The 27,678-nt window shown below is 36.7% G+C and overlaps 1 protein-coding gene across 12 annotated transcripts in view; it reads left to right on the top strand.

Annotated features, from left to right (window-relative positions):
* Positions 1 to 27,678, top strand: part of DNM3 (dynamin 3) — a 573,184-nt gene that overhangs the window by 157,566 nt on the left and 387,940 nt on the right. For all 12 annotated transcript variants that reach the window (XM_049715524.1, XM_012532983.3, XM_049715544.1 and 9 more), the window contains exons 3-4: positions 79 to 228; positions 1,445 to 1,648. In XM_049715524.1, coding sequence (XP_049571481.1) covers positions 79 to 228; positions 1,445 to 1,648 — 354 coding nt within the window. The remainder of the gene's footprint in view (positions 1 to 78; positions 229 to 1,444; positions 1,649 to 27,678) is intronic.

Genomic DNA, 27,678 nt, shown 5'->3' with positions numbered 1-27,678 from the left:
TTGTAATTAAAGAAGCATTATTTTCTTATTATTGCAAGAGTACATGAATTTTAGGTTGTATTAATTTGTCTTTTGTAGAATATGCAGAATTTCTACATTGCAAAGGAAGAAAAATTACAGATTTTGATGAAGTTCGCCATGAGATTGAAGCAGAAACAGATCGAGTAACCGGAATGAATAAAGGGATTTCCTCCATACCCATTAATTTACGAGTCTATTCCCCACATGGTAAGTAAAATAACAAAATTCCAAATTCTTGTCCTCAAAAATTTTTACTATATTAATTAACATATAGTATTTATAGAAGATGGTTTTTTCTCTCAAAAAATACCGAGTTTCTAGGATTGTGCTTAGATACTTCAGTAAATGGTATGATCCAAACAGCTCATAAAATTATTTATGGGGAGACAGGAGGAGATAACTTTTAAAAAAGAAGTCATTTTAAAATGTTTTCTTTATGTTTATCTTAAACTTTTAGAATTCCAAAGAGGTATGCATGAAAACTTCCATTTTTAATATCTTCAGTTTTTGCAAAAATCTTAGAGGTGCATGGTACTATGGTTGAGTTATCCTTAATGAATTTTCTTTCAGTCCTATATATTCCTCTTTAATCTCTTCCTGAGGAATCAACTGTGATTTTTTTTTTCCCCCAGACTGTCGGCAGAAACTTGTCAGATATCCAGTTCCTGGTGTGTGATACAGAATAGCCTCCATTCTGACTAAGATTTTAGTGGGGCAGATTTTAATCTCCTATCTTCTACCCAGCTCTGTTGCTTTTAAAATGGACCATGAGTGACATAAGCTCAATTACAACTTCCCAAGAGGACTTGGTGCCAATAACGTAGCATGCAGAGAGAACGATAGCCAGGTCGGGACTGGAGTCACTGACTCGGTAGTTTCCTGGGCTCCCAAAATGGTGCTCCATGAGTCTGGCTGTATAGCCTGCACACTAACCTCATGGCACCATGAATGGCTAACAGCTTTCCTATAGGTTAAGTGGCTAACACTCTGTAAATAATGTATGATGTTTTTAAAGGGAAGGGCAAACCTTACCCAGAGAATTTTTACACCATTTGAAGGCAGTGTACAAGACTGGCAGACAGCATATTCACTTATTGTTCAGTGTTTGAATTATAGCCCCCAGTTACAAATGTGACAGCTCTCTGAGAAAACTGTTAGATATGCAAATCAGTGCTTCTTAAATTATGTTAAAATGATCATTTGGCCTAGCACAATCATATTATAAAAATAGAGAAAACTTGAAAAGCCATTTTGAATTCTGTCCTTTTTATTCTATGCACATGAGTCGAAGTTCTTCAGATACACAATACGTAAAGCTCAGCTTGTTTTATTTCTACTAAAGTGACACATGATTCTGCATTGCTGATATCTTTCAGCATTGATGGTATATGTAAAACTTTATTTTTTTTTTTCCTTTCCACAGTGTTAAATCTAACCCTTATCGACCTGCCTGGAATTACTAAAGTGCCCGTGGGAGATCAGCCACCAGATATTGAGTACCAGATCAGAGAGATGATTATGCAGTTCATCACACGGGAGAACTGTCTGATTTTGGCTGTTACCCCAGCCAACACCGATCTTGCAAACTCAGATGCACTGAAACTAGCTAAAGAAGTTGATCCTCAAGGTGAGTGTATGGCCCATAAGATGAACGGGAATTAGTTTAAAATGTCAAGAGTTTGGGTATATTTCAGGGTAACACAAATTCTCATAAGTTGATTTTATTATTAATTAAATTCACCATTATTAATATTGTTAGCTCTTTCATATTTAAGATGCTGAAAGAAAAATAACTGGGGAATATAGTCTAAACCTATATAAATAAATGTAAGATTAACTGAGATCTAGGAAAATAGACCTTTCTAATTGTTATGAACTACTTATTTTAACAGCTAATAAAAGAAATTTCTGATACAGAATTCAGATTCTCCCCTTAGTTTTTATGAGTTATCTGAATATACTCCAAATAAAAAATCTTTTCTGTTTTTGTTTGTTTTTCATTAAAATAGGAGGCTCTTTTAATGCATGTAAGATATTATTTAGTTTATAATGTTTGACTTAAATCCCTGCTTTCATAATATATGTTTGTTACTGGCATTTCAGAATCCAAAAAAGTCCCTTATTTATGCTGATGTTTGACTTTTTCTTTCTCTGAGCTGAGTAATAATTTATGTTCAGGGACCCCAATGATGGGTCTTTGTGTGTGTCTGTTTAAAGAAATTATGAATGGCACTCAGTGATGTGTCCTTTCAAGATGCAGATATATCTTCTCCAATTCTAGGAATTCTTTTTTTTAAAAAAAATAATTAATTGCCCCATTTTCTCTGGTCTCTTTATCTGGAATTCTTATTATTGACATCTTAGAACTCCTGGATTAATCCTCTTTTTCTAAAAAAAAATCTCATTTATCATCTGTTTGTCTCTTTGTTCTACTTTTTGCAATCTTTACTCAACTTTTAGCTCCTCTAATTTTTCATTTTTGATATCATTTAAAAATTCCAACAGCATTTTCTTATTTTGTGAATGTTATTTTTTAAAATAGCATTGTGCTCTTGGCTTCTCAAGTGCAGTATCTTCTGTAAAGATTTTAATGACAGCTTTTTGAGGTTTTCTTTTTGTAATCTAGAATATCTCTGAGTTCATTTTTTTCTGGTTGTTTGTTTTGGTCATTATCTTTGATGTTAGAGACCTTTTTCAAATGACTGGTGATCTTTTGCTGCTCTCGTAGATTTAAGAGTAGAGCACTAAAAAGCTGATGGAAGGTCTGCCTGTGCTTGAAAGGGATTCATTGACTAATGGGCTTTTCCATAGGGCGATTGGGCTGGGACCTGGCCATTTTGTGGGGAGACTTCCTCAGCTGCTGTTAGATTCAAGTATTTTCTCTTGAGCTGACTTGGTATAAGCCTGATGTCCAGTGGTCTCAGAGCTACAAGGAAGAATTGAGTTGGTAGGGGAAGGTGAGGTGATTCTCACTATTCAGCATGTAGACTTTTCATTAATCCCTCTGCTTTCATAATGACATTCCTGAAGGTCTTCTTAAGTCCAAAGTCCCTCTGGTTCATCCTCTTCTTTTTTTTTTTTTTCGGTACGCGGGCCTCTCACTGTTGTGGCCTCTCCCGTTGCGGAGCACAGGCTCCGGACGCGCAGACTCAGCAGCCATGGCTCACGGGCCCAGCCGCTCCGCGGCATGTGGGATCTTCCCAGACCGGGGCACAAGCCCGTGTTCCCTGCATCGGCAGGCGGACTCTCAACCACTACGCCACCAGGGAAGCCCTGGTTCATCCTCTTCTGAAAGTAAATCTTCAGTATTCTGCTGAGGTCAAGGAGGAGTAACTGTGTGGGTGTGCAAGATGGGAAAAAGAGTCTGGCGGCCTAACAGTAAACCATATAAACTTTCAGCCAGTTCTTCTATTTTCAGCTCCTCTTCACTAACCTTGGTGCCTTCAGTTCTTGAACCTTTTCAGAGTTCTGCAGTAGTGACTGGTTTTCTTCTTCTTGGCTTCTTCCAACATACCTGAGATTGGGGTTTGAAACAAAGTAGGTGGAAGTTCCAGATGGCTACATGGGGACCATCACCAGGACTCCTTCTTCAGCTTCAGTAACTTGGGAGAGCCAGATTATGGATTAGGGCTGGAGTCTAGTTATAAAAATGATACTAAAACACCCCTGTCTCAGAAGCCTTCTTGTTCTGAAGGAGACAAAACCAGGTTATCTGATTGGAACAGAGAGAGATAACACTTCCATCAGTGGATTCTAGTGAGTGCAGCACAATCACATCCCTGAGAAATCCACACTTACTTCAGATGAAACTTCATGGAGGAGTACAAATGATATCCCCAGTCTGTCTGTCACAAATCTGTATCCAGAAAGTTAAATGAGACTTTTTTTTCTGCTATAGACCTGGCTTATTTTATTAGCTGCCACTTAGAAATTGCCATGTGAATTTACCATGAATTCATTGCCATGAATTTACCATGAATTCATTGCCATGAATTTACCCCAAATGAACCTCATTTCTTGCGGCTCATTTTAACTCCTGCTTTGTCAAAGATAGGCCCTCGTTACCCCAATTTTTTATATTCTGTAAATGGTAGTCCTAAGAACAGATTTTTGAATGTTTGCAGATAATTCACAGGGAACTTTGCAAATAATTGATAATTTTACAGAAATAGAGAAAATATTCAATGCCACTGTATGCTACTTCTTTGTCTACTCTTGCATGGTGATCGCTAAGGAGGACAAATTCATTGCCTGAAGGCTTATAAGAACAATTCTTGTGTTAGTTACTAGAAGTTCCTTGCTAACCTCAGGGTTTATTATTTGTTTTAGAATCCTAGTTTCAATTCTGAAACTTCTGAACACTGTCGTACTTGAGAACCCTCAGGTTTGCATGGTGATTAGGTCTCCACCAGAGACCCACTTTTGTGTGCTGCTATCCTGAGGCTTTGGCTGGTCCTGGACATCACTGAAGCTCCAAAGGAAGAGGGTGAATTCTTGCCCAAAATAAGGTTCACATTTGTAGTAAAAGAATTAAAATAGAGAAAAGAAGAAGCTGTAGGACTCAATGCAACTTGAGCTTAGAATATGAGATATAGAGACATGGTATATTCGGGTTGACAAATCAATACCTTTATTTACCCTCTGTGCCCTCCCAGTCATTCTGTGGGAAGACTGAATCATTCTAATATCTGATTCAGAGGTCTAGTTTTCCTTATAATTACAGCTTTGGTAAAAAAGCAGTGACACCAACTTTGGTTAGTTAGGTATGTGTTGCTTAACTTCTACATGTTTTTGAGTTTCCCAAATTTCTTTCTGCTATTGATTTCTAATTTCATTCCATTGGATTGGAGAACATATTTTGTACTATTTTAATCCTTTCAAATTTATTAAGACTTGTTTTATGGCCTAACGTGTGGTCTATCCTGGAGAATATTCCATGTGCATTTGAGCAGAATGTATTTTTTGCTGTTGTTGGGTAGAGTGTTCTATAGATGCTTTTTAGTTCTATTTGGTTTATAATGCTGTTCAAATATTGTTGCCTTCTTGGTCCTCTGTCTGGTTCTTCTATTATTGAAAATGAGATATTGAAGTCTCCCATTATTATTGATAAATTATCTATTTCTCCCTTCAATTGTGTTGGTTTTGCTTTATGTATTTTAGGACTCTGTTGTTAGGTATATTTATACTTGTTATGTCTTCTTGATGGATTGAACTTTTGATCATTATAAAATGTTCTTTTTTGTCTCTAGTAACAATTTTTGTCTTAAATTCTATTTTGTTTGATATTAGTGTAGCCACTGCAACTCTCTTCTGTTATTATTTCCTTGGTATATCTTTTTCCATTCTTTACTTTCAACCTATTTGTGTCTTTAAATATAAAATGTGTCTCCTGTAGATAGCACGTAGTTGGATCAATTTTTATAAAGCCCATTCTACTAATATCTGCCTTTTGATTGGAGTGTTAGTCCATTTCCACGTAATTACTGAAAGATAGAATTTATGACTTTCATTTTGCTATTTTACGTATGTAAATCTTTTTGTTTCTCTATTTCTTTATTATTGCCTTGTTTTTTGTTAAAAATGTATTTTCTAGTGTACCATTTTAATTACTTTGTCATTTATTTTAGTATTTTAAAGTTTTCTTAGTGGTTGCCATGGGATTACAATTAACCTCTTAATTTATAACCTCTTAATTTATAATCTGGTTCAGATCAATACCAACTTAATTTCAATAGTATACAAAATTTTTGCTTCCATATAGCTCCAGTTCCTCCCTTTCCTTTGTGCTATTATTGTTCTACAAATTACCTTTATACATCACGAGCCCATCAACACAGACATAAATACTGCTTTATGTAGTTCTCTTTTAAATCAGATAGGAGAAAAAAAGTTACACACAAACACAAATACATTATATATTTTTACATTTACTTATGTACATTTGTCCCTTGGTATCTGTGGGGGATGGCTCTAGGATCCCCAGTGGAAACACACCCAAATCTGCACGTGCTCAAGTCCCTTATATAAAATGACATGATATTTTCATGTAACCTATGCACATCCTCCCATATACTTTAAATCATCTCTAGATTACTTATAATACCTAATACAATGCAAATGCTATGTAAATAGTTTCTGGTGTGTAGCATATTCAAGTTTTGCTTTTGGCAACATTATGGGATTGTTTTGGGAATATTTTTGATCCACAGTTGGTTGACTCCACAGATGCAGAAACTGTGGATACGGAGGATCAGCTGTAGTTACCTTTACCAGTGTTCTTTATTTCTTTGTGTGAATTAGAGTTACTGTCTAGTGGCCTTTCATTTCAGCCTGAAGGACTTCAGTTAGTATTTCTTGTAGGGTAAATTTGCTAGTAAGGGAATCTTTCAGTTTTTATTTATGTGGGATTCTCTTAATTTCTCCTTAATTTTTAAAGGAAAATTCTTAGCTGATAGTCTTTATTTCACCACTTTGAGCATGCCGTCTCACTACCTTCTGACCTCTGTAGTTTTCTGATGAGAAATCAGCTGTTAATCTCACTGAGGATCCCTTCAACATCATGAATCTCTTCTCTCTTGTTGCTTTATAGATTTTTTCTTTGTCTTTTGAAAGTTTGATTTTGATGTTTATAGATGTGGATCTCTTTGATTTTTTATCCTTCTTGGAGTTTGTTGAACTTTTTGGATGTGTAGATTGATAGTTTTCATCAAATTTTGGACATTTTCAGCCATTATTTCTTTAACTATTCTTTCTTCCCCTTTCTTTTCTTTCTGAGATTCCCATTAAATATATGTTGGTACACTTGATATGCTCCTTTATTTTCTTTATTCTTTTTTCTTTCTGATCCTCAGATGAGGGGAACAATGTCAACTGACCTGTCTTAAGATTTGCTGGTTCTTTTTTCTGCTTGTTCAGATCTGCTGTTGAACCTTTCAAGGGAATTTTTTATTCCTATTATTTTAATTTTCACCTCCAGAATTTATTTTTTAAAAATAATTTCTAGGGGCTTCCCTGGTGGCGCAGTGGTTGAGAGTCCACCTGCCAATGCAGGGGACACGGGTTCGTGCCCCGGTCCGGGAAGATCCCACATGCCACGGAGCGGTTGGGCCCGTGAGCCATGGCTGCTGAGCCTGCGTGGCCGGAGCCTGTGCTCCGCAACGGAAGAGGCCACAATAGTGAGAGGCCCACGTACCACAAAAAAAAAAAAAATAAATAATTCTATATCTTTATTGATATTCTATATTTGGTGAAAAATCATTCTCTTACTTTTTTAGTTATTTAGATATGGCTTCTTTTAGCTCTTTGAAGATATTTAAAATAGCTTTTTTAAAGTCTTTGTCTAGTAAGCTCAATGTCTGGACTTCCTCAGAGACAGTTTCTACTGCATGCTTATTTTCCTGTGTATGAGGCATACTTTCTTCACACATCTTGTAATATTTTGTTGAAAGCAGAACATGTTAAGTAATATAATGTGGCACCACTCAAAATCAGATTCCTCTCCTCCCCCAGTGTTTGTTTTTGTTGTTGGTTGTTGTTGTTGCTATTTGTTTGCTTAGTAATTTTCCTGAGCTAATTCTGTAAGGTCTGTATTCTTTGTTCTTTGTGGTCATTAAAGTCTTTACTCAGTTTTCTCATTGATCAGCTAGTTATTAGACAGAGATTTTCTTAAATGCTCAGAGCCAAGTAGTCTCCCAGCATTTGCTGAAGGATTTGATGTGCATTTTGGAATATGCCTTCAATGCTCAGGCAGTTTATAACTCTGCTTTAGTCTTCACTTCCTGCTTGTCTTCATTTCCTGCTTGTGTAGAGCCTTAAGGTTAGCTAGAGGTGAGAGTTTAGGGCCTTCTGAGATCTTTCCTGAGAATGTGCACAGCCCCAGGCATGCATGTGGCCTTCTAGATTATACAAAATTCACAGGCCCTTATGGCCATCTTGTTCCCCCAATTTTTGTTTTTTTTGGTTGTCATCTTTTTTTCCCCAGCTGTTATTGCTGCCTGAGGCAGCTGTTATGTTGAACAATTGCCACTGATTGTTTTCCACATGCTACCTGGGGGAAAAGGCAAATGCACTGAGTAAGCTCTGAGTTGGGCCAAATAAAGAAAGCTCTATGAATGGGTAATTTTAGAGAACTACTAGACAGGTTAAATAATTACAGTTCTCTGAAAGTGGTACTTTTGGTGTATTCCAACCCCATTCTTTCCCTTCCAATAGCTGCTGGCTGCTATTTTTGCTGTGATTGTGGGATTTTTGGTTTTTAAGGCTACTGCAGGGCTAAGGAGAGGAGAATGGGAATAGGGAAAGTCCAAACACCACAAATTTCTCTGTTATTCCTGAGATCCAGTGATTTTGTTGAATAAATGCCAATCACATTGTTGGAAACCTTTGGTTAATTTTGAGAGTTCTGAAAAAGTTGATTTTGACAACTATTGCCAGTATTCTTGTTGCTTTTATGGAGGAATGGCCTTTTCAGAGGTTCTATTCCACCATTCCTTATTCCTTTCCAATATTCTTTATCCTAATCCTATATAACTTTAATAATCAGGGCATTTTCATATAAAAGACATCTGAATTGAGATGATGAGGATAATCTGGTTGTGATATCTGTCACCCTGTTAGTCTTCAGGATTGATTTGGCTGGCTTGAAAGTGACCTGTTCTTATCACTTCATGTACATTCTTCCTGAAGTTTTGCCTTTAGCTAATGAGGATTACCTATTTAGATAATAGAGGACCATTCTTTATTCAAGGTATCTAGATTATAATCTTATCCACCAAGGTACATAATTATATAGTTTTCTGAGAAGTGGTCTATTTTAGGCAGTAGCTACTTTGCACTAAATTAAGCCTATTTGACATAGATAGGCCATTTTCACCTTAGCAGGACTTGGGTATATTCGAATATGTACCTGAGAAGGAAGTTTATGTTGATAAGTTAATTATAAATTATTTGCATACTGATCTTAAAAGTTAAAGCTTTTACAAAATAAATGTTACTAAAATGCTGGGATAGAGTTATACATTTTTTTATATTAAAATAAGGTTCATGATGAATTATTCTCCCAGTGTATGTAGAATGTCACAAATTTGTAGCTAGACAAAGGTTGAGCTTATCTTTTGAATTATTTGTGAAAAATGTTTTTCTGACTAAATGAGGATTTTCAGTAAAACTGCAAGGGGAATGGCTATGCTATTTCAAAGCTCAAACTCCTAATCATCAGAATTATTTAATGTTTTACAAATATTTTTCCCAGTATAGTGGTCTTAAATTTTCAAATTACTCTTACGTACTTTGGTTTTAGTTTCACCAGAATACTTTGAGGTTGGCTGCGTTGAGGTCGTATTTTGGGATGAGGAAATTTGTTCAGGTTATGTACACAGTATTGAATAACATGCCTGCAACCACACTGTGCATTTGTGATAGCCCCCTCCTCCTCATCTAGTGCTCTTTCTACTTCATCAGACCATTCTTCAATTAATTGCTTTATTAAATAGATGAAAGAACACAGGATTTGGAAACTGATCTGTCACTTCATGGTTGTATATTCTTGGGCAAGTTATTTAACTTTTTTGAACGTTATTACCTCAACTCTAAAATGACATGAAATTATAATAAACCTCAAAAGGTTGCTCTGATAATTAAATAAGATAAATTTGCCTGTAAAGACAACTCAAAATCTAAATGGCTGGCCAAATGCTAGCAATTATTTTCCTCTTGAAAATATTTACAGTATACTACTTTGTTATTTTATTTTTTGTATATCATTTATAGTAGTAATAAACCTATAAAACAATCAGTAGCATTCTCTAATCCAAACTGCTGCCTACACTAATGTGAACTAATAAGGCTTGATAACAGAATTGTAATAGAATTATTTTGAATATTTTAATAATGTGTCATAAAAATTAAAATAATTTCAGATTCACCTGCAAATTGCTAGATTAACTGTAGGTAAAAGAAGACCTTAGCTGGGTTGAGGCTGGGATAGGGTGGAAGGAGGGTTGTCCTTAGCTTTGCTTGATGTGTTTAAGGCATTGTGCCAGCTGCTACTCACAGATACAGAGTAGGATTCTTACCTAGCCAGACTAGGATTCTTACCATGGAGACTGCATTGATTTCTCTAAGGAACATTTCCTCCAGCTATTTAGAAGTTCTAATCAGGTGTATTAAGAATTCAATCACTGCCTTTGTTAGTTAATCCATTAATTTGTTATTCAGCAGACATTTATCAGGCATCTATTGAGCCAGGCAAAGTGCTTGTGGTCCTTAGCGTTAATTCTATATGCTGGACCACTTAGTAGGATCCTAGGCTAGGTAGATACACACTACATATTTCTGATTATTTTTGTGACTTTCCACTACTTAAAAAAAAATAAGCTGTTTGCATGGCATCTTGTCTTATGTGTGAGGTCATAAAAGTCCCCAGAAAAAGGTTTACAGAGGATCTGCTTTATGAAATGAACATTTTCATATTTTAGGGGATGTGATTTGGCTCACAACATATATTAATTCAAGTGAAATGCGTTGTGTAATAACACTGTGTGTCGTATGTTATAACCACAAGTATCCTGTCAGGTAGGTGGCATTGCCCAGTTTTATATAAGAGGAACTGAGCTTAGAGAAGCTATGGAACTTGCTCATGGTTAGACAGCTGGTGAGTAGCAAAAGCATGATATGAGCCTACCTATCTCTGAGACCAGTAGGTGTAGTCTACCACTGTATCATCTATCTTTCTCACACCAGCTGTGTTTTAAACACTTCGTTCAGTGATAATCATGAACACTTTAGATTTTTAGAAAATTTGAGTAATACCTGCTTGATAAAGTAGTTTTATGGTACTAAACATGGTGAAGCATTTTTAAAGTTATGTTGAATTAGGTTTTGCCTCATAATTCTTCTCTTTAAGACAGAGATTTACTAGAATATCTCTGTATCAATTTGTATAAGAAACAGACTCATTGACAAACTTAAGGATTGAACTTTTCAAGGAAATATTATAAATGCTGGCTAAAGAATTGGTTTGGAAGAGTTCATGTTTACATTCTCACCTGAATGCTTCTTCATTATTTCCCAAAAGCACTCAGTGAATATTACCTTCAACTGGTTTAATGTGATTTTTACTTTTCATATCAGTTTTAAATATGGCTACATTGCTTTAACTAATATTAAAAGATGATTATAGTTACTTGTTCATTTATTCAACAAGTAGTTAATGAGCAACTACTATATGCTGGACACCACTTTGAGCAGCATGAATACAGTGGAACAAAGCAAATCTTGGCCTTAAGCAATTCACATTCTAATGGGGGAAACAGCCAAGATGTCTGATAAATGATTATTTTAATGTCCAGTAGTGATAAGTGCTATGAAGCAAAATAAAATAGTGTAAGGGAAGAGAGAGTGATGGTCCATGGAAGCAGCATATGAGCAGAGAACTGTTAAGTGAGGGAACAAGCCCTGTGAATATCTGGAGGTACAGCATTCCAGGTAAAGGGGACAGCAAGCACAAAGGACTGGGAGAACTGGCTTGACTGTTAAGGAACAGCAAGGAGGCCATCGAGGATGGAGCTCAGTGAGAGGAAGAGAAGTACTTTCTGCAATCAGAGAGGTAGGCGGGCCCAGATCAAGTGGGGTCTTCTAGGCCGTGACAGAGACTTTGAATTTTGTTCTAAGTGTGATGAGCAGCCGCTGGAGCATTTTGAGTGTAGAGAGACAAGATCTGATTTATGTTTTCATAGGTCAGTCTGGCTGCTGTGAGAAGAAATGACTAAAAGAGAGCATAAACAAGGAGATCAGTTGGATTACTCCTTCAAAGAGGTCCAGTGGGGAGAGGGATGATGTGGCATAGAATAAGAGAGTAATGGTACAGAGGGAAGAAGCTGTCAGACTCAAGATATATTTTGAAAGTAAAGCTGATAGTTTACTGATGGCTTGCTGTGAGTAAAAGAAAGGAGTCAAAGTTGACTCCAAGGGTTTTAATGGTGGTGCCATTTACTAGGATTGGGAATATTAGAAGAGAAACATGGTTGGGGGAATCAAGTGTTCCCTTTTGGACATATAAAATTTGAGATGTTTATTAGTCACCTAAGTAGTGGTGTTAGAGACCGGAATTCAAGGGAGAGTTTCAAGCTGGAGTTATGAATCTGGGAGATATCAGCCTAGAGGTGGTGTACTGAGTTGGATTATATCCCCCCCAAAAGATATATCTAAGTTCTAACCCCTGATAACCTGTGAATGTGTCCTTATTTGGAAATAGGGTCTTTGCAGATGTAATTAGGTTAAGAATCTTGAGATGAGATATTCCTGGATTTATGGCGCTTCCTAAATCCAATGACTAGTGTCTTTGTAGGAGAAGAGAGAGGGGGATTTGAGAGGGACACAAAGAAGGCTATGCCAAGATGGAGGCAGAGATTGGAGCAAACCACCAGTTTGTGGTAATTTGTTGTGACATCCTTAGGGAACTAATTCAGATAATATCTAACTCCTTGAGACTAGTTGAGTTGAGAGCACGTAGATGAATGTAGATAGAGAAGAGAAGGAAGGCCAAGGAAGTAGCACTGGGGCTCTCCTGTATTTTAGTAGTGGTGAAGGGGAGGAGAAAAAGCAAAGGTGACTGAGAAGTGGTAGAAACCCAAGTGAGTATGGTATTCCTGAAACCATGGGAAAAGAGGATTTCAAGAAGGGTGTTGTCATGGGCTGTGTCAAATGCTGCTGAGAGATCAAGAGGGTGATTTGGTAGGTCAAGGCCGATTCTACTGCTCAGGCATTGTAAGGAAGCCCAATAACAGTAAGAAATGAAACACAGGAGCTGGTAACTACGGGAAAGTGGGATTTCCCTTACATTGTAGTGAAGTGGTGCACCCAACCTAATGGCATAAAAGGCAGTGAATCTATATTTCTTTGCCCCTCTGACTTGGCAATTTCCCCAGTCCTCACAGCTTGTATTCAGCTTCAGACTTATAGTAATTCTCTGTGAGGAACCCGGGAAGTGCTGAGAAGCTGCATCCATTCAGTTGCTTGTATTCTTAGCCCATGAATTCTTTCCACTGCTTCCTGGAAGATTCAGTTGTAAACAGAAGGAAAGCAGCCTTGAACTCTAAGTCATCATTACTTTCAACTTTTGTATCTAAACCAGACTTTTATATTTTCATGTAATGGAGATGAGGGTAGAGAATTGACCTTTGGATTTGGTGCATGAAAGTCATTGCTGACCTTGATAAGAAGGGTTTGGTAGGAAAGTCTCCTAGGAGAAGGTTCAAAGGAGACTTGGATGTGAGGAAGTGGAGACAGAATACAGACAGCTTTCTCAGGATTCACAATAGAGGGAAGCAGAAAAATGGGACACTAGTTGTGTAAGATCAGAGAACGTTTTTGAAGGATGGGCAATATTCATACCATGTTTGTGTGTTGATGAGAATGGACCAGAAGAGAGAGAAAATTGTTAAAGAAGAATAGAGATGGTATAAATATAGGAGAAGCAGGATAAAGACAGGATAAATATATGAGAAAAATCCTTGATTAAGGGGAGTGGGAATGTTACATGGGGCACCTGTGGGAGTCCTTGCCATAGATAGAAGAGAATTAGATTGTTCTCCATTTTAAGAGTACAAAAGGCAGAGGATATGGATACAGATGAGGTTAGCTGGTTAGACTGATTGGTGGAGAGATAGCTTTCAACATATTGAGTTTATTTATGTTGGTGTAATATCCACCTATCTTGATAGGTTCTAATGGTCATATAATAAAGACGCCATGTTTACACTGCTGTTCAACATGACTAGAAGTGACACTAGTATCTTTGTGTTTTATAGATACTGTTATACCCTCGCTGAGCAGTTCATCCTAAAGAGGCACTCACATTTTCTGTATAAAAGCAGAAGAGTCAGTCCCAGCAGTGGTACTGATTTATTACTTGAGCATGAGTTCATTACCCATGAAGACTCTCATTGTGCCTTTTATCTTCTAGGCACAGCAGTTTTTTAGCATTACCCATCAAGCTTGTTGTCTACAATAGAGGGGTGTTTAAAGGCCTCACTAGGGAGGCAAATGTGTCTGGAAATTCCTTTCATGGTGATTTATTTCACAGCAAACAAATTTCATTTCTAAATCTAGCATGACCAGAGGTCTTCCGGAAGTATAAAAAACACTCCAAGAGGAATGTTAGACCTCTGGTTGGGAAAGAGGGCACCATTTTCTCTTGAGATGAAATTTGTGAATTGGTGAGAATTTACCAGGAGGCTGGAGGCAGACTTCCTTATTTGTTTTGTGGAGGTGTGTCCAACCTACCTCCTCAAGGTTTTGCCTTTCCACAAGTCTCCGTATTCAATCTGGAAAAAGTTAGTTCATAGGTGATGTAAGCTGATACTCATTGCCCTTTGGCAGCACTTAGCAGTTGCCAAAGCACCTTACTTTTCTATCTGGTCATGGAGGTGCTGGAGGTGCTGTTAGGTTAAACAGAAGCTTCAAGCATCCAGGCGTTAAGTCAGCATTCAGAATATGATGAATATGTTTATAAAATGCAAATGTAAGAGCAATCCATGGAGAAAACCTATTTTCCAGTCAGTGTCTCTTTCTCTGCAGCTATTCTTTTTTCCTAATTGGATTCTCGTTTTACCTTGAAATTCTTAGCTTAAATAGTTGACCATATTAAAAACAATTAATACAGTTGTTCCTCAGTGCCCCTGGGGGATTGATTCCAAGAGGCCCTGCAGATACCAAAATCCATGGATGTTCAAGTTCCTTATATAAAATGGCATAATGCAATGAATACAGTTCACCCTCCTTACCTGCAGGTTTTGCATCAGCAGATACGGAGGATCGACTGTAGATATTAAGTAATTAAATCAAGAGTGCAAACCCTACCGGATATTAATTGAATCAATTAATATTTGTGAAGCTATCTGATTCTTTAAGAAGAAATAACCTAGTGTGTTAACTCATACAAGGCATGTTTTGAATTCTTAAGGGATATATTTTTGAGCTTATATTTAGCATGAGTGCGACTCTTAAAATCAATTAGTTTGTTTTTTTTTCAAATGGAGGAAATGCTAGGAACAAAGGCTAAAACCAAAATATTTCTGGTCTTTGAAAAAGTTGTTTTACATTCTTTCTGTTTAATCAATCATTCTTTTAAATTAAACATCTACTATGTACTAAGCTTGAACAAGGAATACATTAGATATCTGCTCTAAAGAAAGCAGGGACCACAGATATACATGACCTTACAATCCTGTGTGATCAGAACTTTGATAGGAGGTGTATGGAATATATCATCATAATATTATACTCTGAAGCCTGAGAATTACAGATGCATATTTCAAATTCATATTGCTATTTTACATTTGTACTTGAATTTCAAGAGTTTCATGTGTATACAATTCGAATAAGTTTGTTAAATCTTATGTTAGAAATCAGCCTCTTTGCAAAGAGAGTAGTTCGTCTGAAGATTGATAAATAGGCTTGCCCAAGTGTAGAGAAGAACTTCCATTTGAGCTTTAAAAAGTATGTTGTCTTAGAATTATATTTAAGATTATATCTAGATTTATATGTCATATATAAATCACATCTAGATTTATGTATGTCATAAAAAGTATGTTGAATCTTAGAATTGGAAACATGACAAAAAAATTTCATCTTAATAGGCTTTAAAAAGATTTTTTACAAAAGTGTGTGCTTCTTGATATGCTATTTTTGTTGGGAAAAATAAAATAACCTTGATTATGAAATTCACCGTGAAAGAAAGAGAATAGATTTAGAATTTGAATAAGGATATAAATAAATTTAATTCTTTTAAAAAACAGGAATAAAAGAGAAAAACATGAAGACGTTGGTAACAGTGAATGTTCTATTAAAATGGAACTTGTTATTGTCATCAAGATTGTATCAGTACGAAAGGCCACTAAGATGTGGATTACTAAAACTGACACGTTCATTCCTTTTGCCACTGGGGGTCACTGTAAAGACGTTGCTTGAACAAGTCTAAAATTTCCTTTTGTGGCATTTGAATGTAGAAATTTAAATGTGAAAAAGAAACACTATTTATTAGAAAGACTAAAAATATATATATAAGAAAGAAATAAGACATATTCTCTTGTTCCCTAAATTGCATATTACTGATCTGAATCTTTCTTAAGACTTCTGTTTATATTATGTATGTGTTGCATTGCTATTCAAAGTGGAAGTGTTTAATTAAAGTGACTTTAGCATTATAGAATAATTGTATTCTCATGTGTTTCTTGTTTCAAAATTCAAAGATATTTAAAATACAAGTAATAGTTACCTATGCAATTAAAACTTACTCCTGAATTCTGATATGACCATAAGCTTCTAACATTCCCGTTAACATAGATAGAAACATATTCTATAATCCATCTCCAGAATATCTGTCCAAACCAGATCTATATATTTATTTCATTGACAGTATAAATAAAAATATCATTAAAACAAAACAAAACTCTTCTAAATTTCTATAAGACCCTCATTTTCCATGGCTTTCAGAATCTCTCTCTCCTTCCCTCCAGCTCTATCTTCCTTTGCTTTCTCTTCTCTCTGTTCTTCGTCTAACATTTCTTGAGTGCTTGTTATAATCCTTGAATAGAAGGAGAATTATTTCTTCCACTGAGACAAGAGTGAAGTAAGAAATTTAGTACATGCAGATAGAGGTTCATCTGTAGATATCTGGATAAGCATTTGAAGAATTTATTGCCTATTGACTTAGGTTTTTTTCTCTTAAGTAAGAAGCAAGGCTATAGGCTGAGAAGGAACTGGGAGTCAGGGTGGTGGTGGTGGTGGGACAGTAAGGAGAATAGGAGAAAAGGGAGTTGTGTAAGATGTTTGAGGAGAAAGGTATTTTGAACAGCCACTGTGGGGAAAGAGAGGAGAAAGTGGGCAACATTAAAGGACTCCACTGAGGCCAGAGCCATCTGCACCAAGGCTTCAGGATTTTATGATTCCCAGGAACACTCAGCAGTGAAGGATTTTGAGAGGCAAATACTTGGATTGCTTTTGGGTCAGAATTCTGCGGGATCCATTGGATGGAAGGCAAAAGAGTTGAAGATATTGGAAAAATAATAGTTAGAAAGATGACCTGTGAAATCCTTGGAGGAAGGGAAGAAAGGGAAGCCAAAAAGGACCCATAAGTTTTGGGGAAAATGGGATGGTTCAGGGATGAGGTTCCAGATAAGACTGAAGAATATCAATGCATTATTCATAGTAGGTGAGTAAAGAAATTGTAAGAATAGGAGTTTGTGGTTAGAGACTAGAGTATTAGAGTTTATAATTTACAGTTGAAACAAGTCCAGATAATAAATGTCCAGGATGTGGTCATGGGAGGAAATTGCTAAAATGACATGCAGGTGAAAATCATTGAATTTTCAAGAAACTAAATACATGAAGAGAAATGAATACATCGTCCTCACATACATTGATGCTGCCGGTATAATGGTGGAACTAAGGGTGGTGAAGAAGACCCTGATGCTGAAACCTGCAATAAAGAGGGGGTGTGTGTGTGTGTGTGTGTGTGTTTGTGTCTGAGTGTTGAAGATGGGTGTTTGGGCATTTGGTAGATGACGGCAACAAGGAGGAACAGAGGGTGCTATAACCAGATGGTGTAAGGCTCCAAAGCAATATTTTATATGAAGGTGGAAGATTTTGGTTTGGAACAGAACTGAGGAGTAAGAACATTAACCTTCATTCTCTTTTCTTCCACCAGAGGGGCATGAAGGAAAGAACTAGATGAAGGCAAGGAGGTGAGAGCTATTGTTTAGACCAGAGCATGAGTGTGTTGGAGTAATATGGTGACAATAAAGACAGTTCCAGGTGGCATAGTGCAAAGGATTGGCAGAAAGGCAGCAAAGGGAGGAAGTGGGAAGCATGTCGAAATGAAAGTACAAGCTGTTCTGCTGAAATAACCAGGAAACATTCTTAAGAAATGTTGCCTTAATAAAGAAAGTACACTAATAAAAGCATAAGACATGTAAAAATTACATTTTAAAACAGTACAGCCTAGTGGTTAATAGCACAAACTCTGGAGCCAAACTTCCTGGGCTTGAATCCTGGCTCTACCACTTACTAGCTGTGTGATCTTGGGCAAATTTCTTAATCTTTATATACCTCAGTTTCCTCATCTGTAAAATGGGGATAATAATACTACCTTCCTTATAAGATTGTTATGAAATTAAATGAGTTAATATCCACATAGTATTTAGAAAAGTGCCTGGCACTTAATAAGCCCTGTAAAAGTACTACATAAAATTAACATACTTCGTTGGTTAGAAAGTAGGTTTGTGGCTGTTGAGTTTCAGACTTAACAAAGTTATTTTTCCTGCAGGAATTTCTGTGATAAAAGCCAATAGTTGCTGTATTTTCATGAAGTTTATATCTGTTAAACCAAAGTCTTACTCAGCAAAGTTAACCCTTGCTTTCTACTTCCTTCTTGCTTGTCTCTTCTTAGGGTTGCCAACATTATCACTTGTCTAATGCCCCTTACACATTCATGTGTTGTCGCCTTTATAACCCATGATGATGCACAAAGCCAGAGCCAGTTGGGTTACCTATACAGTTGTGTGCATGGTGTGTGTGTGTGTGAAACACAGTTTCTGGTGATGGTGCCTATAGTGATCTATATAATGAAAATCATGTTCCCTATTTAGTAGGTCCCAGTGGAGCTGATGGACTTAATAGAAACTTTTGCTGTAGGAGAAATTCCTGTTCAGATGAAGGACAGATGACCCGAGAAGCTTGGATTTGATTTGGGAGTGAAGGATGACATTAAAAGAGATCTGGTGCTATCAGCCAGTTCCAAGTTAACCAACTGCAACTTCAGTTAAAAGTGTTTCCACGCTATTGCCAACAGAGTCCCTGGATGGTGTTCTGAACCAGACCATTTTGTAGTCAGCAGTCTGAGCTATCTGTTCAGGATTTCAAATAGTTTGCTGAGGGCTATGAGTGGAGCATTATTAGTTACTGTCTGCAGTTAAAACCCCTGTATGAGAAAGGTAAGAGTGGGAAATATATAACAGTCCCAGGTCTACAGCAATGATGGAGTCCTACTGGGCAGGCATTGTGAAGACTTCCTAGCCTGGCAGTGAAAGAAGTTTATTGATTAAATCCTAAGTGTACTTTCAGGGAGGAACTTCCTTGTCTGCTGTCCAGGGCTCCACCTTCTGGGAGTTTCTTCCTTGTCCATTATCCTCTAAGACATATCTGAAGTGGAAATGAGGGATTATAACCTTCTCTGGAGATGCATAGCTTTCACAGCCTGTTGTCTACTTGTAAAATCTTGGGGTCATAAAGGTTTTAAGACTCAAACTATGAAAGGCTTTTTCAGGGCAGGCTTTTTGTTTCTTTGGGAATACAATTTCTTAAAAAACTCATTAAGCCTTAACTATCTGCTTCTAGTTAATTCCAGGTACAAACAACTACACCAAAAGCTTTTTCCTAGGCAGAGATCTTAAAAGATCTTAAATCTGTTCTTTTGTTTCCTTGCCACCAATACTCTTTCCCCACCCGTCTTCTCTCTCTTTCAACTTATTACAGTTATCTTCAGGCTACCTGAGACTATTGGCTTGGGTAGGGAGGTATGTATTTTAAGTGTAAAGTCTGATGAGTTTTGATGAACATATACACTCATGCAACTACCATTACAACCAAGATAAAGAACATTTCCATCACCTATAAAAGTTCCCTTGTGTTCCTTTCTAGTCAGTCCCACCCTGGTCCCCTAGTCCTGGTGCCAGGAAACCACTGATCTGCTTTTTGTTGCAATCTGTTAGATTTGCCTTTAGAGTTCTATATAAAATGGAATCATCCAGTAAGTACTCTTGGTGCCTGGGTACTTCTGCTCAGCATAATGTTTTTGAGATTCATCCATGCTGCTGCATGTTTTAGTTCATTCTTTTAAATTGGGGAATAGTATTTCACTGTGTGGCTATGCCACATTTTGTTGATTCATTTACCTGTTGATGGAACTTTAGTTTTCTCCAGTTTTGGGTGATAACAAATAAACAGGTAAAGCTGCCATAAATATTTATGTACAAGTTTTATATGTTTTCATTTCACTTGGGAAAATAAGAGTGGAATTGCTGGACTATTCACAATAGCCAAGACATGGAAACAACCTACATGTCCATCGACAGCTGAATGCATAAAGAAGACGTGGTATATATATGCAATGGAATACTACTGAGCCATAAAAAGAATGAAATAATGCCATTTACAGCAACATGGATGGACCTAGAGATTATCATACTAAGTGAAGGAAGTCAGAGAAAGACAAATACCATATGATATCACTTATATGTGGAATCTAAAATATGACGCAAATGAACCTATCTACGAAACAGAAACAGACTCACAAACATAACAGACTTGTTGCCAAGGGGGACGGGGTTGAGGGAGGGGTGGAGTGGGAGGTTGGGGTTAGCAGATCTAAGCTATTATATATAGAATGGATAAACAACAAGGTCCTACTGCATAGCACAGGGAACTGTATTCAATGTCCTTTGATAACCATAATGGAAAAGAATATTAAAAAGGAATGTATACATATATACAACTGAATCACTTTGCTGTACAGCAGAAATTAACACAAATTAACACAAATTGTAAATCAATTATACTTCAATTAAAAAAAAAGTGGAATTGCTGGGTAAGTGTATGTTTAATATTTTTAAGAAACCACTACAAATTTTATTCCCAGCAGCAATATGTGAGTGCTTCAGTTGCTCCACATGCTCACCAACACTTGGTATTATTAGTTCTATTTTAATTGTAGTCATTGTAATGTCTGTGTAGTAGTATTGATTTGCATTTCCCTTACGACTCATGGTGCTTGGCATCATTTCATGTCCTAATAGGTCATTTGTAAATTTTCTTTTGTGAAGTGTCTGCCTATTTTAAACTGTCTTCTTAGTATTAAGTTCTGAAGCTTAAGAAAAATGCTGATGCAGATTTTATTATGTAATGCAAATATATTCGCTCAGTCTATATCCTTTCTATATATTTTAAAAACAAGTTTTAATTTTGATGGTGTATAATTTTAATTTTTAGAATATGATCCACATTTTTTTATCCTCTCTAAGAAATCTTTGCCTAATCCAAGTGTGCAAAGATTTTTGTCCTATGTTTTCTTCTAGAAGTTTTGTAGTTTCAGGTTTTTGGTTCTCTTAAAATTTTTATTACTATTCAGAAAAGCTTAACCCAAATGGTGTTAACTGAGGCACCAATTAACTTTTGACCCAGTAGGAAAAGATGCAATACAAAAATAGTAAAACTAGGACAAAATCAAATACACGAAGCACTTACATACATAAGTAACATTCAAAAGCAAGCTAATTGTAAAATATCTCAATATTCTATTACATTATAAAGTCACAACTAATATAAATCTAAAAAATGTAGCTGGATCATTTTCCTTTTTTTAAAAAAATTTTGAATTTTATTTTTTTTTTTATACAGCATGTTCTTATTAGTCATCAGTTTTATGCACATCAGTGTATACATGTCAATCCCAAGCGCCCAATTCAGCACAACACCATCCCCACCCCACCGCAGTTTTCCCTGCTTGGTGTCCATACGTTTGTTCTCTACATCTGTGTCTCAATTTCTGCCCTGCAAACCGGTTCATCGGTACCATATTTCTAGTTTCCACATATATGCGTTAATATACGATATTTGTTTTTCTCTTTCTGACTTACTTCACTCTGTATGACAGTCTCTAGATCCTCCCACGTCTCAACAAATAACCCAGTTTTGTTCCTTTTTATGGCTGAATAATATTCTATTGTATATATGTACCACATCTTCTTTGTCCATTCATCTGTCGATGGGCATTTAGGTTGCTTCCATGACCTGGCTATTGTAAATAGTGCTGCAATGAACATTGGGGTGCATGTGTCTTTTTGAATTATGGTTTTCTCTGGGTATATGCCCAGTAGTGGGATTGCTGGGTCATATGGTAATCCTATTTTTAGATTTTTAAGGAACCTCCATACTGTTCTCCATAGTGGCTGTATCCATTTACGTTCCCACCAACAGTGCAAGAGGGTTCCCTTTTCTCCACACCCTCTCCAGCATTTGTTGTTTGTAGATTTTCTGATGATGCCCATTCTAACTGGTGTTACCTCATTGTAGTTTTGATTTGCATTTCTCTAATAACTAGTGATGTTGAGCAGCTTTTCATGTGCTTCTTGGCCATCTGTGTGTCTTCTTTGGAGAAATGTCTATTTAGGTCTTGTGCCCATTTTTGGACTGGGTTGTTTGCTTTTTTGATATTGAGCTGCATGAGCTTCTTGTATATTTTGGAGATTAATCCTTTGTCAGTTGCTTCATTTGCAAATATTTTCTCCCATTCCGAGGGTTGTCTCTTGGTCTTGTTTATGGTTTTCTTTGCTGTGCAAAAGCTTTGAAGTTTCATTAGGCCCCATGTTTATTTTTATTTCTGTTACTCTAGGAGGTGGATCAAAAAGATCTTGCTGTGATTTATGTCGAAGAGTGTTCTTCCTATGTTTTCCTTTAAGAGTTTTATAGTGTCTGGTCTTATATTTAGGTCTCAAATCCATTTTCAGTTTATTTTTGGGTGTGGTGTTAGGAAGTGTTCTAATTTCATTCTTTTCCATGTAGCTGTCCAGTTTTCCCAGCACCACTTATTGAAGAGACTGTCTTTTCTCCACTGTATATCTTTGCCTCCTTTGTTATAGATTAGTTGGCCATAGGTGCGTGGGTTTATCTCTGGGCTTTCTATCTTGTTCCATGATCTATGTTTCTGTTTTTGTGCCAGTACCATATTGTCTTGATTACTGTAGCTTTATAGTATAGTCTGAAGTCAGGGAGTCTGATTCCTCCAGCTCCGTTTTTTTTTCCCTCAAGACTGCTTTGGCTATTCGAGGTCTTTTGTGTCTCCGTACAAATTTTAAGATTTTTTTGTTCTAGTTCTATAAAAAATGTCATTGGTAATTTGATAGGGATTGCACTGAATCTGTAGATTGCTTTGGGTAGTATAGTCATTTTTACAATGTTGATTCTTCCAATCCAAGAACATGGTATATCTCTCCATCTGTTTGTATCATCTTTAATTTCTTTCATCAGTGTCTTATAGTTTTCTGCATACACGTCTTTTGTCTCCCTAAGTAGGTTTATTCGTAGGCATTTTATTCTTTTTGTTGCAATGGTAAATGAGAGTGTTTCCTTAATTTCTCTTTCAGATTTTTCATCATTAGTGTATAGGAATGCAAGAGATTTCTGTGTATTAATTTTGTATCCTGCAACTTTACCAAATTCATTGATTAGCTCTAGTAGTTTTCTGGTGGCATCTTTAGGATTCTCTATGTATAGTATCATGTCATCTGCAGACAATGACGGCCTTACTTCTTCTTTTCTGATTTGGATTCCTTTTATTTCTTTTTCTTCTCTGATTGCTGTGGCTAAAACTTCCAAAGTATGTTGAAAATAGTGGTGAGAGTGGACAACCTTGTCTTGCTCCTGATCTTAGAGAAAATGGTTCCAGTTTTTCACCATTGAGGATGATGTTGGCTGTGGGTTTGTCATATATGGCCTTTATTATGTTGAGGAAAGTTCCCTCTATGCCTACTTTCTGGAGGGTTTTTATGATAAATTGGTGCTGAATTTTGTCGAAAGCTTTTTCTGCATCTATTGAGATCATCATATAGTTTTTCTCCTTCAATTTGTTAATATGGTGTATCACATTGATTGATTTGCATATATTGAAGAATCCTTGCATTCCTGGGATAATCCCCCCTTCATCATGGTGTATAATCCTTTTAATGTGCTGTTGGATTCTGTTTGCCAGTATTTTGTTGAGGATTTTTACATTTATATTCATTAGTGATATTGGGCTGTAGTTTTCTTTCTTTGTGACATCTTTATCTGGTTTTGGAATCAGTGTGATGGTGGCCTCGTAGAATGAGTTTGGGTGGGTTCCTCCCTCTGCTATAGTTTGGAAGAGTTTGAGAAGGATAGGTGTTAGCTCTTCTGTTAATGTTTGCTAGAATTCTCCTGTGAAGCCATCTGGTCCTGGACTTTTGTTTGTTGGAAGATTTTTAATCACAGTTTCAACTTAAGTGCTTGTGATTGGCCTGTTTATATTTTCTGTTCCTTCCTGGTTCAGTCTCGGAAGGTTGTGCTTTTCTAAGAATTTGTCCATTTCTTCCATGTTGTCCATTTTATTGTCATATATTGCTTGTAGTGATCTCTCATGATCCTTTGTAGTTTTGCTGTTTCAGTTGTTACTTCTCCTTTTTCATTTCTAATTCTATTGATTTGAGTCTTCTCCCTTTTTTCTTCATGAGTCTGGCTAACAGTTTTATCAATTTTGTTTATCTTCTCAAAGAACCGGCTTTTGCTATCGTTTTTTTCATCTCTTTTTCATTTATTTCTGATCTAATTTTATGATTTCTTTCCTTCTGCTAACTTTGGATTGTTTTTTGTTCTTCTTTCTCTAATTGCATTAGGTGTAAGGTTATGGTGTTTATTTGAGATGTTTCTTGTTTCTTGAGGTAGGATTGTATTGCTATATACTTCCCTCTTAGAACTGCTTTTGCTCCATCCCATAGGGTTTGGGTCATCGTGTGTTCATTGTCATTTGTTTCTTGGTATTTTTTGATTTCCTCTTTGATTTCTTTAGTGATCTCTTGGTTATTTAATAGCGTATTGTTTAGCCTCCATGTGTTTGTATTTTTTACAGATTTTTTTCCTTTGATTCATTATCTAGTCTCATAGCATTGTGGTCGGAAAAGATACTTGATACGATATCAATATTATTAAATTTATCAAGGCTTGATTTGTGACCCAAGATATGATCTCTCCTAGAGAATGTTCCATGAGGACTTTAGAAGAAAGTGTATTCTGTTGTTCTGGGATGGAATGTCCTATAAATATCAATTAAGTCCATCTTGTTTATTGTTTAATGTGTCATTTAAAGCTTCTGTTTCCTTATTTATTTTCATTTTGGATGATCTGTCATTGGTGAAATTGTGCTGTTAAAGTTCCCTACTATTGTTGTGTTACTTTCGATTTCCCCTTTTATGGCTGTTAACATTTGCCTTATTTAATGAGGTGCTCCTATGTTGGGTGTATAAATATTTGCAGTTGTTATATCTTCTTCTTGGATTGCTCCCTTGGTCATTATGTAGTGTCCTTCTTTGTCTTGTGTAATAGCCTTTATTTTAAAGTCTATTTTCTGTGATATGAGAATTTCGACTCCAGCTTTCTTTTGATTTCCATTCGCATGGAATACCTTTTTCCATCCCCTCACTTTCAGTCTGTTTGTGTCCCTAGGTCTGAAGTGGATCTCTTGGAGAAAGCATATATATGGGTCTTGTTTTTGTATCCATTCAGCCAGTCTATGTCTTTTGGGTGGAGCGTTTAATCCATTAACATATAACGTAGGTATCGATATGTATGTTCCTATTACCATTTTCGTAATTGTTTTGGGTTTTTTATTGTAGGTCTTTTCCTTCTCTTGTGTTTCCTGCCTAGATAAGTTCCTTCAGCATTTGTTGTAGAGCTGGTTTGGTGTGCTGAATTCTCTTAGCTTTTGCTGGTTTGTAAAGGTTTTAATTTCTCTGCCGAATCTGAATGACGTCCTTGCTGGGTAGAGTAATATTGGGTGTAGCTTTTTCCCTTTCATCACTTTAAATATGTCCTGCCAATCCCTTCTGGCTTGCAGAGTTTCTGCTGAAAGATCAGCTGTTAACCTTATGGGGATTCCCTTGTATGTTATTTGTTGCCTTTCCTTTGCTACTTTTAATATTTTTTCATTGTATTTAATTTTTGATAGTTTGATTAATATGTGTCTCAGCATGTTTCTCCTTGGATTTATCCTGTATGGGACCCCCTGTGCTTTCTGGACTTGATTAACTATTTCCTTTCCCATATTAGGGAAGTTTTCAACTATAGTCTCTTCAGATATTTTCTCATTCCCTTTCTTCTCTCTTCTTTTTCTGGAACCCCTATAGTTTGAATGTTGATGTGTTTAATGTTGTTCCAGAGGTCTCTGAGACTGTCCTCAATTCTTTTCATTCTTTTTTCTTTATTCTTCTCTGTGGTAGTTATTTCCACTATTTTATCTTCTAGGTCACTTATCCGTTCTTCTGCCTCAGTTATTCTGCTATTGATTCCTTCTAGAGACTTTTTAATTTCATTTATTGTCTTCATCATTGTTTTTTTGCTCTTTAGTTGTTCTAGGTCTTTGTTAAACGTTTCTTGTATTTTCTCCATTCTATTTCTAAGATTTTGGATCATCTTTACTATAATTACTCTGAATTCTTTTTCAGGTAGACTGCCTGTTTCTTCTTCATTTGTTTGGTCTGGTGGGTCTTTACATTGCTCCTTCACCTGCTGTGTGTTTCTTTCTTCTCATTTTGCTTAACTTACTGTGTTTGGGGTCTCCTTTTCGCACGCTGCAGGTTCGTAGTTCCCGTTAGTTTTGGTGTCTGCCCCCAGTGGGTAAGTTTAGTTCATTGGGTTATGTAGGCTTCCTGGTAGAGGGGACTGGTGCCTGTGTTCTGGTGGGTGAGGCTGGATCTTGTCTTTCTGGTGGGCAGGACCACCTCTGGTTTTGTGGTGTCTGTGACCTTATTATGATTTTAGGCAGCCTCTCTGCTGATGGGTGGAGTTGTGTTCCTTTCTTGCTAGTTGTTTGGCATAGGGTGTTCAGCACTGTAGCTTGCTGGTCATTGAGCGGAGCTGGGTCTTAGTGTTGAGATGGAGACCTCTGGGAGAGCTTTTGTTGTCTGATATTATGTGGGGCTGGGAGGCCTCTGGTGGTCCAATGTCCTGAGGTCAGCTCTCCCACCTCAGAAGCTCAGGTCTGACACCAGCCAGAGCACCAAGACCCTGTCAGCCACATGGCTCAGAAGAAAAGGGTGAAAATGAAAGAATGAAAGAAAGGAAAAAATAAAATTAAAAAGTTACTAAAATAAATAATATTATTAATAATTAAAAAAATTTAAAAAGTAATAAAAAATAGAAAGAAAGAAGAGAGCAAGCAAACCAAAAAACAAATCCACCAATCATAACAAGTGCTAAAAACTGTACCAAAAAAAAAAAAAAAATGGAGAGACCGAACCCTAAGACAAATGGTAAAAGCACAGCTATACAGACAAAATCACACAAAGAAGCATACACATACACACTCACAAAAAGAGAGAAAGGAAAATAATATATTTATCTATATATAAAAAAAGGAAGAGAGCAACCAAATCAATAAACAAATTGACAAGTGGTAATAAACTCTAAATATTAAAGTAAGATAAACATAAAACCAGAAACAAATTAGATGAAGAAAGCAAACCCCAAGTCTACAGTTGCTTCCAAAGTCCACCACCTAAATTTTGGGATGATTTGTTGTCTATTCAGGTATTCCAGAGATGCAGGGTACATCAAGTGGATTGTGGAGATTTAATCCGCTGCTCCCGAAGCTGCTGGGAGAGATTTCTCTTTCTCTTCTTTGTTCGCATAGCTCCCGGGGTTCAGCTTTGGATTTGGCCCCACCTCTGTGTGTAGGTTGCCTGAGAGCATCTGTTCTTCGCTCAGACAGGACGGGGTTAAAGTAGCAGCTGACTGGGGGGCTCTGGCTCACTCAGGCCGGGGGGAGGTAGGGGTACGGAGTGCGGGGCAAGCCTGTCACGGCAGAGGCCATCG

This window comes from Orcinus orca, chromosome 1, assembly GCF_937001465.1.
Source record: "Orcinus orca chromosome 1, mOrcOrc1.1, whole genome shotgun sequence".
Taxonomy (NCBI): Eukaryota; Metazoa; Chordata; class Mammalia; order Artiodactyla; family Delphinidae; genus Orcinus; species Orcinus orca.
The sequence above is the reverse complement of the archived record's forward strand: the minus strand, read 5'-3'. Positions and strand labels throughout refer to the sequence as shown.